The following is a 15,784-nucleotide window of genomic DNA, read 5'->3' as shown; positions in this document are numbered from 1 at the left end:
TTTATTAAGACCTTGTGAGATTTTTTTTTCCTTCCAAACATGGTGTCTGATTCAGATTGGTTGTTCTGAAGATTTTTCATCATCATCATTGAGAACTTTTAAACTGATTATATTTCCCTTTTTTCCCCTCTTTCCACCAAGGATTTTCATTCATGCATTCTAAATCCAATGCTCAATTTTCTATAATTGTGTGGCTTTTGCACCTGAATTATATTTACCCTGGTTCTAATTGTATGTTATTTTTATCTTCACTTGCATTGCATGTGTATTCTGCTCTAAATAATTTCAAGATTTAATATTTATTTAGCATTAATAAAACTATGTATCTAATTGCTTTCTTTTATTATTAATGCTTTCTTGCTGATCGCTGTCTAGGAGCAAAAAGATGACACACTTTTCTTGTTCATCATAAGAAGTAGAAATATAGTTTATTTGTCCAAAATTATAATTAAATGCCTATCTATGTTTTTCAATATGTTCTTCATATTTGCTACTGGTATACTTCCCATCATTCTTTCCTTCAGCTGCTTTTTGTACCTTCCCTTTGGACCCTGTAATATACATCTTTTCACAATTGGTCATGCATATCTTTGTCTTTTCTTCAGTCCTTCTTCTGCCAGACTATCCCAGAACTTTTGCCATTGACCAATCCAGAAAACCAACTCCATAATCTCTGGGACTATGTCCCAGAAGTGATCATGGAATGTTTAATTTGCCAGTTATCTTCTTCTTTTAAAAAAATATGCTGGAAAAAAATTATTCAATTTAAAATATGTTTGATGCACCAGGCATCAATATAAAGATACTGAGTGTTCTTTTTTTTCAGTCTATTAAACCTGTGGTGCCTTTGTAATATTCCTGTTATCTGTGTGTAGTCCTTGAGCATGCATTCTATTTCACCCCCTTTAACATACCTTTTATATCAAAACAAAAATTTATAAGATTATTCTTCTTAACTTGTTTTATTTTAAGAAGTCTTGCAGAAATTACTGAAGAAACAATAAATTACTCAATGAAAATAAAACATTTTGAATGAAATTGACTTCTTGATATCAGGTAGAGTTAGACTCACACTTGTTCTCATACACAAAGATTAGAGGCTTATTCAGAAAGAAATGTCAGAATATTGTCTGATAATTGGATAAAGTAGTGTAGAATAAATCAGAATTTTGCACTGGATATTTCCCTTTCAAAATGGGTAGATAAGCTGTCTAAAAATGACTAAAAGACAACAAATAAGAAAGGAAAATGCATTTCAGGGAAGAAAACTAGAAATAGTGGTATTATGAAATATAAAAATATTAGAGAAAATATAACTGATTTTATATTTATTAAGTGTAATATATTCTAAAAAGACAAAGACTATCAGAGTGAGTCAAAGTGCAAACTCCCTGATGTTTATAGCAGCATTATCAATAATAGCCAAATTATGGAAAGAGCCCAAATGTCCATCTACTAATGAATGGATAAAGATATGGTATATGGGGGCACCTGGATGGCTCAGTCAGTTAAGTGACTGCCTTAGGCTCAGGTCATGATCCTGGAGTCTCGGGATCAAGTCCCGCATCGGGCTCCCTGCTGGGCGGGGAGTCTGCTTCTCCCTCTGACCCTCCCCCCTCTCATGTGCTCTCTCTCTCTCTCTCTTTCAAATAAATAAATAAAATCTTTTAAAAAAAAAGATATGGTATATGTTTACAATGGAATATTATTCAGCCATAAGAAAGAATTAAATCTTACTATTTACAATGACTTGGATGGAACTAGAGAATATTACGCTAAGCAAAATAAGTCAGTCAGAGAGACAAATACCACATGCTTTCACTCATATGTGGAATTTAAGAAACAAAACAAATGAACAAAGGGGTAAAAGAGAGAGAGAGAGAGTCAAATCAAGAAACAGACTCTTAACTATAGAGAACAAACTGAGGGTTACTGGAGGGGAGGCGGGTGGGGGATGGGCTGAATAGGTGATGGGGATTAAGGAGGGCACTTGTGATGAGCACTGGGTGTTGTATGTAAGTGGTGAATCACTAAATTCTACACCAGAAACCAATATTACATTGTGTGTTAACTAACTGGAACTTAAATAAAAATTTGGAGAAAAAAATATAAACTCCAGTATATTTTTTACACAATTTTCATCAAAATAAAGTGATGCAAAACATTAGGAATATAACCAAACCAAGGGAGAATTTGTCCAACCAATGCACAAAAAAACAATAAAAACAGACACTGAGGCTTTGCAGTGGAGAAAGATAAGCTATTTATTGGAGTGGCACCACCCAGGAGAATGGGGAGCTAATCCTCTGAAGTCCCAAACACCCTGATGCCTTGCAAGTGAGGATCTTTAAGGGCAAAATTTGTGGCAGTGGTCTCCTGAGTAGGCGAATACTTTGACCCATGACGTCATCCTAACAACTGTTCTGGTGCCTATTCATCTGGTCCTCTGGAGGTCTCTTCCATTTCAAGACTTGGAATCTGAAAAAATATCTTTATTCTTTATGTTAGAGAGTTCACTAGGTACATCTGATGATTCTATCCCTAGGGTAATGCTGGTTAACTACTTGTCCTACAGGTTCCTTTGAATGAGAAGCATCCTTATCCTTTGGGCTTAGGCCTATGTGTTCCTTGACTGGTCCCATGCCTAGGGTTCATATAACTTCTAGTGTTCATTCTTCCTTCTGAACTGACAAGATGGACCCCGACTTCGGGAAGAAGGAACTAATTTTGCAGAACATTATTTTTACTATTCCATTTGCCTGAAACTCACTTTCTCCAAATATTTTTGTGGGTGTCTACTTCACTTCTTTCAGTGTGACCCTATCACTGAAGACTTCTCTGAAAAATAAAGATTATTTTAAGAGAGTAAGTCCAACTGTCTCCAGGCACTCTCTTCACCTGTTTTTCTCCACAGCATTTGTCACCCTTGACATACAAATACTTCATTGTTATTTCTCTGGTCACCCCAGCCCCCGGGATAGAATTATACTTACCACATAGTCCTTGCTTTTCCTCCAATTGTATGGCCCATCCAATGCACAGGGCCTTTGTACGGATGTTCCGTTTGTCTGAAACACTGTTCTCCCGTGTACCGACATGACTAACTCCTCCCTCCTTCAAATCTTGACTCAAATACCAATTTTTCATTGAAGCCTACCTTGACCACACTATTTCTGATTGCTTCCTCATTCCCCTACTCCAGGACTCTCCATCTCCTAAGCTTTTTCACATTTTATTTTTTTTATAGTACTTTCCCCTCCTAACATGTATCACTAATTTTTGTGGGGTTTTTTTGTTTCCCCCTGCTGAGACTCTATAAATACTGTAGTTGGTAAGGCCAGACTTCCATATCAACATTTGAATCTTTCTTTCCTATCATCTAAAAGCTGTTCATACTAGTTGATTACAATTAATCCATAATTTCAATAAATTTACAAAACTGAATTTAAAGGAGTCACATTTTCTGACTGTAATGCAGTACAATTTAAAATTAATATTTAAAAAAGAAAAATATACATTTAGCTTGAAAATTAAATACACAGAAATTTTAAAAATATCAAATTATTCTTAGTCAAATAAGAAATAAAAAAATGTAACTTTGTACTACCTATATAATGGGCCACAATAGGAATAATTTATATCACTACATATAATTTAAAAGTAAAGCAACTCTCAGATTAATAATGCAAATATTATTTTCCTGTATTATTAAACAGATAAAAAATAAACAAAACAAGCAGTTGTTACTAGGTGCAGAAGCAAAAACAATGAGTTCAATCTGAAGGGGCATAGAATTTGCCACCACCAAAAATGCACTTTTGGCATAAAAATTACCTTGAACTAAAACAGTAGACACAGGAGAAGCTCTGAAAACCAAATAGAACTTACCCTTTTGAAAGAGATATTTACATCTATAAGGGAAATCTCTACTTGTATAAATGTCTCCCTCTTTGTTCCAGGAAGAAGAGGGTAACTAAATCTCTAGAAACTTTTTTTTTAAAGATTTTATTTATTTATTTGACAGAGAGAGACACAGCGAGAGAGGGAACACAAGCAGGGGGAGGGCGAGAGGGAGAGGCAGGCTTCCCGTGGAGCAGGGAGCCCGATGTGGTGCTCGATGTGGTGCTCGATCCCAGGACCCTGGGATCATGACCTGAGCTGAAGGCGGAAGCTTAACAACTGAGCCACCCAGGTGCCCCTCTAGAAACTTTTATGAATGGAGAGGTCATAGACTTAAATCTGCATAACAACCAACCCCTTATTTACTGTGATTTTCCTGGTAACTGATGTGGGGAAAAAAGGCAGAAAAAAAATTACTGAATTTCCTTACTACTTACAGCCCATTGACAAGTCCTTTAAACAGGCAAAGTAACATTCCTCTAGGAACTCAGCTGCTGAGATGTTGACACTTTGCTAAGGGCAAAAGGCAATCTTAATCCCTGTTAAATCTACTTTAACATATAAAAATTCCTTTGGAAACTTCCTTTATCTCTACCCTCTAAGATAAATGCTGGCAAACATCCTCTGAGCATATGGCCCACCAATATACATCTAAAGGGTCTCATGACTAAAGTTTTATTAGACAGTAATAAATGACTTTTTCCCAATAATTGCTAGCCCCCTCAAGGTCCTGAAAACCTTGCTTCCAAAATTCCTTAGAGGCTTAAGCTATCCCTAACCCCTTCCCAACTTAAAAGCATATAATGGGTCACTCCTCAGGACCCCAGTGCAGCTCCTCTGCCCACAGGTCCTATCCCAGTGCTTTAATAAAACCACCTTTTTGCACCAAAGATGTCTTAAGAATTATTTCTTGCCCATTGGCTTCAAACCCTAACGCCCTTCCTACATCAGTAACCTCCTATAACTGGACTCCACCCCCAACATCTTTTGTCTTTAGCAGGAGATGGTATTTAAGGTGGTGACTTGGGCCACTTGAGGTGTTAATTTTCCTGGTCATCTTGATACCTGAAACTGGCTTCGCTTCTTGGTGGGTGTGGAGCCAAAAGACACAACCAAGCCAAAGAGTAGAAAGGAAGGATTTTATTTGCAACAAGTAAAGGAGAACACTGCGAATATTTCTCAAAACAATCCTTCCTCAAACAACAAAACCAGGGACATTTTAAGCTAAGGGTGCATGCATGTTCAGGAAGGGGCTTACACAATGGAAATTCAGCATAGAATTGGGGGAAGAGTCATCTTAAGGAGCTAGAGTCCAGATCCTGATTGATCAAAGTCCAGGGAGGGCAGGCAAGAGTTAGTATCATCAATTCTCTGGCTCCAATTGGTCCAGTATTTGAGTGCTCAAAGAGGTTTAAATTCTGCAAAAATAACTCAAGAATATGCTTTGGTTAAGAAGTGCTGGTCAGGCATAGATCATAAGATCGCTGGGACCTAAAATGATTTTTCTTGTGTCAAGAAAGCCTTGTCTTGTCTCTTTTTCTGGGGACCCCTAACTCTTTCTGCTTACAGTCTCCCATGTATACAAGAAGTATACAGGTTATTAAACTTTTGTTTTTCTTTTGTTAATATGTCTTTTATTATGGGAGGAGGGGGGTGTCTCAACCAAGAATCTAGAAAAGTAGAGGAAATATTATTTTTCCTTCCCCACAAACCTAATAGAGGAAATAAAATGATAAAACTTAGATAACAAGTGATGAATTTGAACATGAAAAATAGAAATAGCTTCTTCACTATCCCAGCCAAAAATTTAGAGCATCACGAAGGTAAATCTAACCATCAGGCTCTTCATTGTGTAGCTTCTAAGGGAAAAGACAACCATTTTCTCAAACCTAACATAGCTGCATTTAGTCCTGGAACTTCTGCCCTTGGAAACATGCCAAGAAATCTTCCTTGGAAATTGGTCCACAGGGATGACCATGCATTGCATTATCTTTGGTCCCCAGTATATGAGGTGCCCTGGAATTATCAGGATAACAGGCAAGACATACTCTGCTTTGCTTATGTTCACTATAGCTTCCTGGTATTCTTTTTAGAAATAATTTCCTAGCAAATTTTCCTTTTGAGCAGGACCTGAACAAAATTTCTAGGTTGATTAATTTTTATCTCAGAATAAAACAAAATGAATACACTAAAATTTAAAAAGAACTTATCTCAAAAAGAACAAATATATCACAGAAATTTTCGACTCAAATGGTTATCAAATTTGATTTGTGAGCAAAACTTGAGGTTGATAAACTTCTAGGCAGATAATATTGGGAGGTTTTTTTTCCCCAACTTTGGTTCACAGTAAGTATTATTCTCTCAAAATTAGAGGTCTTTAGTTAGGATCAAATTTAATGGGGACATTATCAGAATAGTATGCATATAGATGTCATTTAGACCTTACCCCAAATAATGCCAGGATTTGTGAAATCAGAAATATAGAGTTAATGGAATCAGGGTCTATAAATAATGAACATATTTTAGAAATTTAATTTTGAATGATCAGGTTAGGAAAACATCATATAGTTTGGAAATTAAAATTAATATGTGGTCTATAATTTTAGTATATCTTCCAAAATCCCCTAAATTTGAAATTTGTCATTTGTATTAAATAATATTGAGAAAAGGACATTGAATAATGCATTAAAACTGTTTTTATATCACTGTTATATATCTAACTTTTTTCAGGTTTGCTGAAATTTATTATAAACAGGAATATAGTATTATGTGCATGTTCTCTAGAGTCAGTATATCTTGTATTAAAAAATGTGGCTAACAGTGGTACCTATGGTATAATAGTCTCACAAGGACTAAACGCATTAAGAAATATTTAGAACTGGATCAGTCTCATTTTAATTATTCAATATGTTAGCTTTAATTATGTTGCATTCAAATGTCAATTTATGCCTATTTTTATATTTGGCAATCAAATTAAGATTTTTTTTTTCAGTCATGGTCTTTAAACCTCTCATCATCAATTACTAGAAACACAGTTATAAATATGTGGTTCATATAAACACAAACCTTTTTGAAGTCATTCCTGCTAAGTATCAAATTTGGTTTCTTCACAGTTCATAGCAGTTGACACTATGGGTAGAAAGAATAACACACAGGTGCCTGGCTTCATCCTTCTGGGATTGACAGATTCTGAAGAGATCCAGCTGGTCCTCTTCGTGCTGTTTCTCCAGATATACTTGGTTACTGTGTTGGGCAATGCAGGGATGATACTGATAGTCCGCCTGGATCTCCTGCTGCATACCCCCATGTATTTTTTTCTCAGTCACCTGTCATTTCTTGACCTCAGTTATTCAACTGTCATCATACCTAAAACCTTAGAGAACTTGCTGACTTCCACCAAGTATATTTCATATGTGGGCTGCTTCACCCAGATGTACTTTTTTGTCTTCTTGGGGGCTGCTGAATGTTTCCTTCTCTCCTCCATGGCCTATGATCGCTATGTTGCTATTTGCAATCCTCTGCACTACCCAGTGGTTATGTCCACAAGATTCTGCTGTTCCCTCGTCTTTGGGTCCTATTTGATTGGCTTTGCAGACTCCTTTGTCAATGTGCTTTGCATGAGCAGACTGCATTTCTGTGACTCCAATGTAATCCATCACTTTTTCTGTGACACACCCCCAGTTTTAGCCCTGTCTTGCTTTGACACACATGACATAGAAATCATGATATTTATTGTCGCTGGTTCCACCCTACTGGTGTCTCTTATCACAATATCTGTGTCCTATGTGTCCATTCTGTCTACTATCCTGAAAATTACTTCCAGTTCAGGAAAGCGAAAAGCCTTCTCGACTTGCGCCTCTCATTTCCTGGGAGTCACCATCTTTTACGGCACTATGATTTTTACTTATTTAAAGCCGAGTAGGTCTTACTCCTTGGGAAAGGATCAAGTGGCTTCTGTTTTTTATACTATTGTGATCCCCATGCTGAATCCACTCATTTATAGTTTTAGGAACAAAGAAGTAAAAAATGCTGTCATTAGAGTCATGCAGAAGGGAGAGAGCTCTGAGTAATTGAAATAAGCAATGCTAAACTTTTCAGCTCATCACTTTTTGTTTTCCCCACAGTGTATTTTCTTTGTCTCCAAAACCAATTGACTCCTTTAACTTGTTTGTATTTCCATCGAACCATTCTTTACTTGACCAAATATGATCTCAGATATTTCCAGGAAGATGTCTTTAGAAATTTCAAGTTATAATAGAAAGCCATGAAGTGTGCTTTAAATCTATGATCTAAATATATACGTTTGGGGGTACCTGGCTAGCTCAGTGGGTTAAGCCTCAGACTTTTGGTTTTGGCACAGTTCATGAGATCAGGGTCGTGGGATCCAGCCCCTTGTCAGGCTCCATGCTCAGCGTGGAGTCTGCTTGAAATTCTCTCCTCCCTCTCCCTCTGCTCTTCCCCACCTCTCTAAAATAATTAATTAAATAAATAAATCTTTAAAAAATAAATATATGTTTTTAAGGGTAACTGATACACAAAATGAGACAATATAGTTCTCTTCTTTTAAATAATGTCATACAAATTCCCATGAATAGTTCAACTTCAGGGAATTTTATTATGGAAAGAGCTCCATTTTGGGTACAATGATAGCAGTTTCAGAAGTTATTTTGTTTATTATATGAATAAAAAATATAGCAGAGTAATTACTAGAACTTGCTTTGGAATCAAACATTCCAGGATTTAGATTCTAAATCTGCTAACCATTTAGCTGTATAACCCTTAATGGAACAGCCTCAGCTTCCTCAACTGCACAAGACAGATAATAATTCCAGGGCCAGGGGCACCTGGGTGGCTCAGTTGGTTAAGTGACTGCCTTCGGCTCAGGTCATGATCCCGGAGTCCCGGGATCGAGTCCCACATCGGGCTCCCCGCTCAGCGAGGAGCCTGCTTCTCCCTCTGACCCTCCCCCACTCATGTACTCTCTCTCTCTCTCTCATTCTCGCTCTCTCAAAATAAATAAATAAATCTTTAAAAAAAATAATAATAATAATTCCAGGGCCATAGAATTAATTATAAAGATTAAATCAGATAATGGATGTAAAGCATTCAAGGCAGTTCTAATCAATGCTGGCCAATATCATTAGAAGGCTTACTTTCCTGCAATATTTTTTTGAGGATTTTATTTATTTATTTATTTATTTATTTATTTATTTATTTGACAGAGAAGGAGAGAGCGCACAGAAGCAGGGGTAACGGCAGAGGGAGAGGGAGAAGCAGACTCCCCGCTGAGCAGAGAGCCCAATGCAGGAGCCTGGGATCATGCCCTGAGCTGAAGGCAGATGCTTAAGTGACTGAACCACCCATTGCCCCTCCTGTAATATTTTTAATGCACAATGGCTTTTTCTTAAAGAATATTCACTTGTGGGTCACCTGGGTGGCTCAGTTGGTTAAGTGTAGAGTCTTGATTTCAGCTCAGGTCATGATCTCAGGGTCGTGGGATGGAGCCCTGCATTGGGCTCTGCCCTCAGTGGGGAGTCTGCTTAAAATTCTCTCTCTCCCTTTCCCTCGGCTCTTTCCTCCTCTCTCTAAAATAAATAAATAAATACATAAATAAATCATCTTAAAAAAAGAATATTCACTTGTGTTTTATAAATTACTTTTGGTTAATTTAATGGACAAACAACTAAGGAAAAACTCAACACTTCACAATTTTGAATTTAAAATGGTGTCTGTTAGCATTGGAGAACATGTTAACCATGGAAACCATGGAAAAGGAGAAGGGAATAGAAATGACTTAGCAGTCATTAACAGCTTTGAGTGTGTTCTTCTGGATCTATAGTTATGTATGCATGTGCATATATTACTTATGTAAGCAAAATTTCTGTCATTTCCTATGCACTTTTCTACAACTGTCTATATACACTTACAAGTTTAACCTTTGATAATGCCTTTGTCACTGAAATATGAGGTGAATGTGTTACGGGTATTTGAAAAAATAAGACTCTCATCATTCAAGGCTTTGGATCTGAAATGTAAATGCATCAATTTAAAAATCTGTATGCAGTGGTATCTCTTTGGTGGCTACCTGCTAAATATTTAAAAACCTTACCTTTCACTGACTTGTCAATAAGCTTCAGTAAACTGCTGCTTTTTTGTGTTTTTTTTTTTTTACATTATTGCTTTCTCCTAATTTTTATAAGTTTGCTATGGTCACTAAAAATAAATGTTGAATAAAAGTTTGACTCATTTGTTTTAATTTTTTTTTAACAGAGACAAGTTGTAAAGCCAAGAAATGGCAATGAATTCATAATTCATGAATTCATGCAACCCATAAACTGTAGTCATACTGCTGAAATTTCCTTTATTTTTCCTTTTTCCCTCTACATAATCTGAATTAGTTTTAATTTTCTTTGCTATGTAGAGGTTAAGAATGTATTCTTCCATTTTCCAAGTATTTGCTTTGTTTTTTGTTTAAACTTTTATAACTAGATAGTTTTCATTTCAAGCAATAATGTTATAAAATTTTTATTTCTGAAATGTAACTATAGTTGATTATTTTTCCTAAATACTTTTTAAAGGTTTAAAATAAAGTGCAAAAGTATAAATTCTCTTGTATAAGTTAAAAGTTTAAAAATTTGGGGGGCGCCTGGGTGGCTCAGTTGTTAAGCGTCTGCCTTTGGCTCAGGTCATGATCCCAGGGTCCTGGGATCGAGCCCCGCATCTGGCTCCCTGCTCATCGGGGAGCCTGCTTCTCCCTCTCAAACTCCCCCTGCTTGTGTTCCCTCTCTCACTGTGTCTCTCTCTGTCAAATAAATATATTTAAAAATTTTTTTAAAAGTTTAAAATTTTTTCACTAATTCAGAAGTGTCAACAAACTTATTCAAATTTTTAAATATGCATTATTTTCTTCCATTTAATTTATTTTAAAATTTCCATTCTCATATATCATTGCCACTTAAAATTATCATGACTTATTTTTGCTTTGATATCCATGTGGTCTAGACTCTTTCTTTATTGCTACTGTTATTTGTTTTTGTTGCAATTAGTAATAAGAGTATGATAAATACTTATTGCTTAATAATATGCTTTTTTGGCTGATCATTCATGTTGCATCTGCACTATGTCATTTAATATATTTATAGGTCTTTTCATTTTTTCTGGTCTTTTCTATAAACTATCTTTTCTTTCTTTTTTTTTTTTAAAGATTTTATTTATTTGAGAGAGAGAGAGAACATGAGAGGGGGGAGAGTCAGAGGGAGAAGCAGGCTCCCTGCTGAGCCGGGAGCCCAATGTGGGACTCGATCCTGGGACTCCAGGATCATGACCTGAGCCGAAGGCAGTCGCTTAACCAACTGAGCCACCCAGGCGCCCTCTATAAACTATCTTTTCACCTTGTTTCTGTTGATGTCTACTTTTATGATTAGGAAATGTATCCTGTTGGTTTGAGTTGGCAAAGATGGCCAAGGGATTCTGTGATTTTGTAGACAGCACTTAAGTTGAACAGATGCTAATTAAATTAAACTGTAGTTAAAGTAGGGCTACCACATCTTCTTTATTATATAATTTAGAAAGTGTGTATGTTATTACATATATGTAATATAATCTATGCATAATATAAAAGATTTAGACTATTTGCGTTTGCCCTTAAAATTCCTTGTTATATTAGTGCATACCATATTTTACGTAGGATGTGGTCAGACATAATTTAAGACGTATTCTTCTTGCCATGCCAAAATGCTATTTAATACAAATATGATAAAAATAAGAGTAGAATAGAGCATAGTAAAAATATGAAAAGCTGTGTCTGCTTCCAAATAATTGATAGATATGGTAATAATGTATTTTCTTGAGCACTTATTATGTGCCAGACAATATTCAGAGGCATATATACTTGTATATAGTAACATAATTATCTTCACAAGATAACTTTCAGGTAGGTACTAGCAATATCCAAATGCTAATCTCACATAATGGAAAGCAATCTTTCTATTCTTTCAGGCAAAGATTTAAGAATAATCCATAATTATCTTGTTATGTCACACACCTGACACCCATTCCAACAGCATCCTATGTGGACTCTAAATACAGAATATATCCAGAGTCTATCTATCAGCTCGTTCTCTGTCACCACACTGGCCCGAGGGACCACGGTCTCAGAAGTACTGTTGCAGCCCCCTAGCTTTTTGCTCTGTTTGACCTCAGCCCTCTTAAATCTAATCACAGTGTAAGTGCCAGAGTGGTTAAACTGTAAGTTGAATCATATCGCTTCCACAAATCCTACCAGACTTCTCATCCCACTAAGAATGAAAACCAAAACTTTTACAGGAACCCACTGGTCCAAAATGATGTTGTCTCCACTCCTTACATCTAATAACTCATTCCTTGTCATTCTGTCCATCATGCTTACCAATAACATGCCCTCCTGGGGCACCTGGATGGCTCAGTCCTTTAAGCATCCAACTCTCAATTTCAGCTCAGGCCATGATCTCAAGGTTGTGGGATGGAGCCCCACAACCGGCTCTGTGCCAGCAGAGAGTCTGCTTCTCTCTCTCTCTCTGCCCCTTTCCCTCAGCCCCTCCCCCTGCTTGTGCTTGCACTCTCTCGAAAATAAATAAATCTTTAAAATCTTAAAAAAAAAAAAAAAGAAATAACATGCACTCCTAACTCTCCCTGTACACGTTAGTCTCGATCGTGCCTAGAATTTTCGCTTTTCTTCTCTTCACCCTGAAACTTCCTTTTCATATGCAAATGCATGCTTTTTTTCTTACTCATTTTTTAATAAAAATATCCCTTACCACCTGATTTAAAATTGTACCTGCTTCTCGCCCTCTTATATGCTTCATTTGTTTCCATAACAGTTTCTCTCCAACTAATAAATATACATATTTGACTTATTATATATATAATATTAATGTGTGCGTGCATATACATTTTTTTTTTTAAGTAGGTGTCATGCCCAGCATGGAGCCCAATGTGGGACTTGAACTCATGACCCTGAGATCAAGACCTGATCCGAGATCAAGAGTCAGACTCTTAACCAACAGAGCCACCCAGGCTCCCCCAACTAACATTTTATATATTTATCTGGTGCCTTTTGTTTCTTGTATTCTTCCCCTGTTGCCCCTATATCATGAGCCAGGATTTTTCCTTACTGTGTTCATCATTGTACCACATCACCTAGAAAACTGCCTTAATAAATGTATTTGAAGGAAGAATTTTGCAGATAATAAACCTGGGGCACAAAGAGATTAAGTAACTGGTTCATGGCCACTCCATGTTAAAGAACAAGCTCATGTTGGAACTCAAGACCATCTAGCTCTAGAACTCACATTCTTCAACATCACTCTGGGCTGAGAATACTACTATCATCAGAGGTGAAAACAGAAAATTCATCATCAAAGTAAAGAAAGCATTAAATAAAACACCAGGGGCTGTTAAGAGGTGCATGTTTCTGGTACTCTAGAATTGCTGATGGAAGACAGGGCGATTTTGACAATACTGGCTAAATGTTCTCAAACATACAGGCATAGTCCTACTTACAGAAAGAGTGATTCTGACAAAAAGAAATTTATCTGACGATGGTATTGTTCTGGAGAGAGAACCTGTAATAGTCAAGGCACAGGGTATGGTGGTATAACAAAGGGATTCCGAAACAGTGTCTCAGCAAAGAAGAAACACATACCCTCAGTTACAACATCACAGAGTTTAGCTGCCTAGGGTTTTAGGTGGCTCCTAGGTTTCTTCTGTGTTGTTGTATTGGTGTCCCCCAGATCTGGTCCTCTTCAGTGTCATTGAAAAGCACTCTGACATTGCAGTCTGAGAGAAAGGGGGTTTTCACATTGGGAAAACAATTCCCCGATTTTTGTTCATGCAAACTTTTAAGGAGTAATTTATTTAATAGATATAGGACTCTTCAGGTCACCCATTTCCTCTGATGGAAACATCTTTAAGCAATTATATATTTCTTTAATTTTCAAAATTATTAACAAAGAGTTGTTAGTAATATTCTATTATTATCCTTTTTAAAAAATATTTTATTTATTTATTCATTTGAGAGAGAGAGCATGAGTAGGGGAGAGAGGCAGAAGGAGAGGGACAAGCAGCCTCCCTGATGAGCAGGGAGCCCGATGCGGGGCTAGATCCCAGGACCCTGGGATCAGGACCTGAGCCGAAGGCAGCCACTTAATTGACTGAGCCACACAGGCGCCCTATTATGATCCTTTTACTATTTGTGAGGACCAAGTGACATCCCTTTTTTTCATTCCTGATATCAGTAATGTGTATCTTCTCTCTTTTCCATGGTGACCATGGGAATTATAATGTGCATATTTAGTATAACACAGTTGACCTAGAATAACATACAACATAACATTTAATATCAGAAACTTAGAGCAGTAAAGACCGAATTCTTCTCTTTTTCTATTTTTGTCATAAATTATATTTTTCTGCATAGTTTAAACCAATAAGGCATCAGCATAGTTTTACTTCAGTTATTTACTCTTTAAAGAAATTACAATTAAATATCCAATATTTTTTATATTTATCTTCATTTTAATATTTTTGCTATTATTAATTTCTTTGTGTAGACACATATTTTCTTCTGTTATACTTCTTTGGTTGGATAATTGTTGAAGCACAAGTGTGCTGGATATAAATTATTTCAGTATGTGTATATTTATTTCCTGAAAAGGTCTATTGTGTTCTTATATTTCTAAGATATTTCAAACATTTCTATGGATATTAAATTCTGGATTGACAGTTACTACCTTTCACTACTTTAAATATGTTTCTTCATTATATCTGGTGTGAATCATTTCTGATGGCATCTGTTGTAATCCTTATATTCTTTTCTTATGTATGCAATTGCATTTTCCTCTGAATGCTTTCATAATTTTCTATTTATCTTTATTATTAATCAGTGATACTAATGAGTCTAGGTGTGTTTTGTTGGTTGGATGGTTTGCTTTTTGTATTTTTCCTTGCTAGGGTCTACTGACCTTTCAGACTCATCATTTGATGTTTCCTTAATTTTAGAAAAGTCTTGACCATTATATTTTCAACTATTTCTTCTAATTCATTCCTTCTCTATTTTTGTTCTGTATATTAGACTGTGATATTATATCACAATTGTTGGATCTTTTATTCTCATTTTTTCTATAGCTTTCATTCTGTTTGCTTAATTCCTATTGTTTATCTTCAAGTTTTCTGATTTTTTCCTCAACTTTTTTGATCTACTGATGATCCTGTTGAAAGAATTGTCTCTAATACTGAGAGTGTGTGGGTGTGTGTCCAATGTCCAGCATTGGACACTTCTTTAGGGTTTCCATCTATCTGATGAAATATGTACTCACAAATATATTGTTTATTGTCTCCCTAGATCTTATTTTTTAAGATGTATCTATTTATTTTAGAAGAAGAGAGCAAGAGCATGGGGAGGGGCAGAGGGAGAGGGAGAGACTCTCAAGCAGACCCTGTGCTGAGCATGGAGCTGGACATGGGGCCAGATCTCACAACCCCGAGATCGTGACCTGAGCCGAAATCAAGAGTCAGATATTTAACCACCTGAGCCCCCCAGGCACTCTGACCACTAGACCTTTTAAACTAGTAATTTAAATCTTTAGTCAAGACCCCCAGGAACACCTACTTTTGAAAAGTTGTCTTTATTACTATTTTTTTTAATTTTATTATGTTATGTTAATCACCATACATTACATCATTAGTTCTCAATGTAGTGTTCCATGATTCATTGTTTGCGTACAACACCCAGTGCTCCTTTCAATACGTGCCCTCTTCAATACCCATTACCAGGCCAACCCATCCCCCCACCCCCTCCCCTCTAGAACCCTCAGTTTGTTTCTCAGAGTCCATAGTCACTCATGGTTCG

The 15,784-nt window shown here is 36.4% G+C and overlaps 1 protein-coding gene across 1 annotated transcript; it reads left to right on the top strand.

Annotated features, from left to right (window-relative positions):
• Positions 1 to 7,031: 7,031 nt before the first annotated feature.
• LOC102748614 (olfactory receptor 8H1-like) lies at positions 7,032 to 7,970 on the top strand. Its single transcript, XM_006728596.1, has one exon. It carries the CDS (start codon positions 7,032 to 7,034, stop codon positions 7,968 to 7,970), a length of 939 nt encoding a protein of 312 aa, XP_006728659.1.
• The last annotated feature ends 7,814 nt before the right edge of the window (positions 7,971 to 15,784 follow it).

Source organism: Leptonychotes weddellii, chromosome 11 (genome assembly GCF_054177405.1).
Source record: "Leptonychotes weddellii isolate Sample4059 chromosome 11, ASM5417740v2, whole genome shotgun sequence".
Classification (NCBI taxonomy): Eukaryota; Metazoa; Chordata; class Mammalia; order Carnivora; family Phocidae; genus Leptonychotes; species Leptonychotes weddellii.
This window is presented reverse-complemented; position numbering and strand designations above follow the sequence as displayed.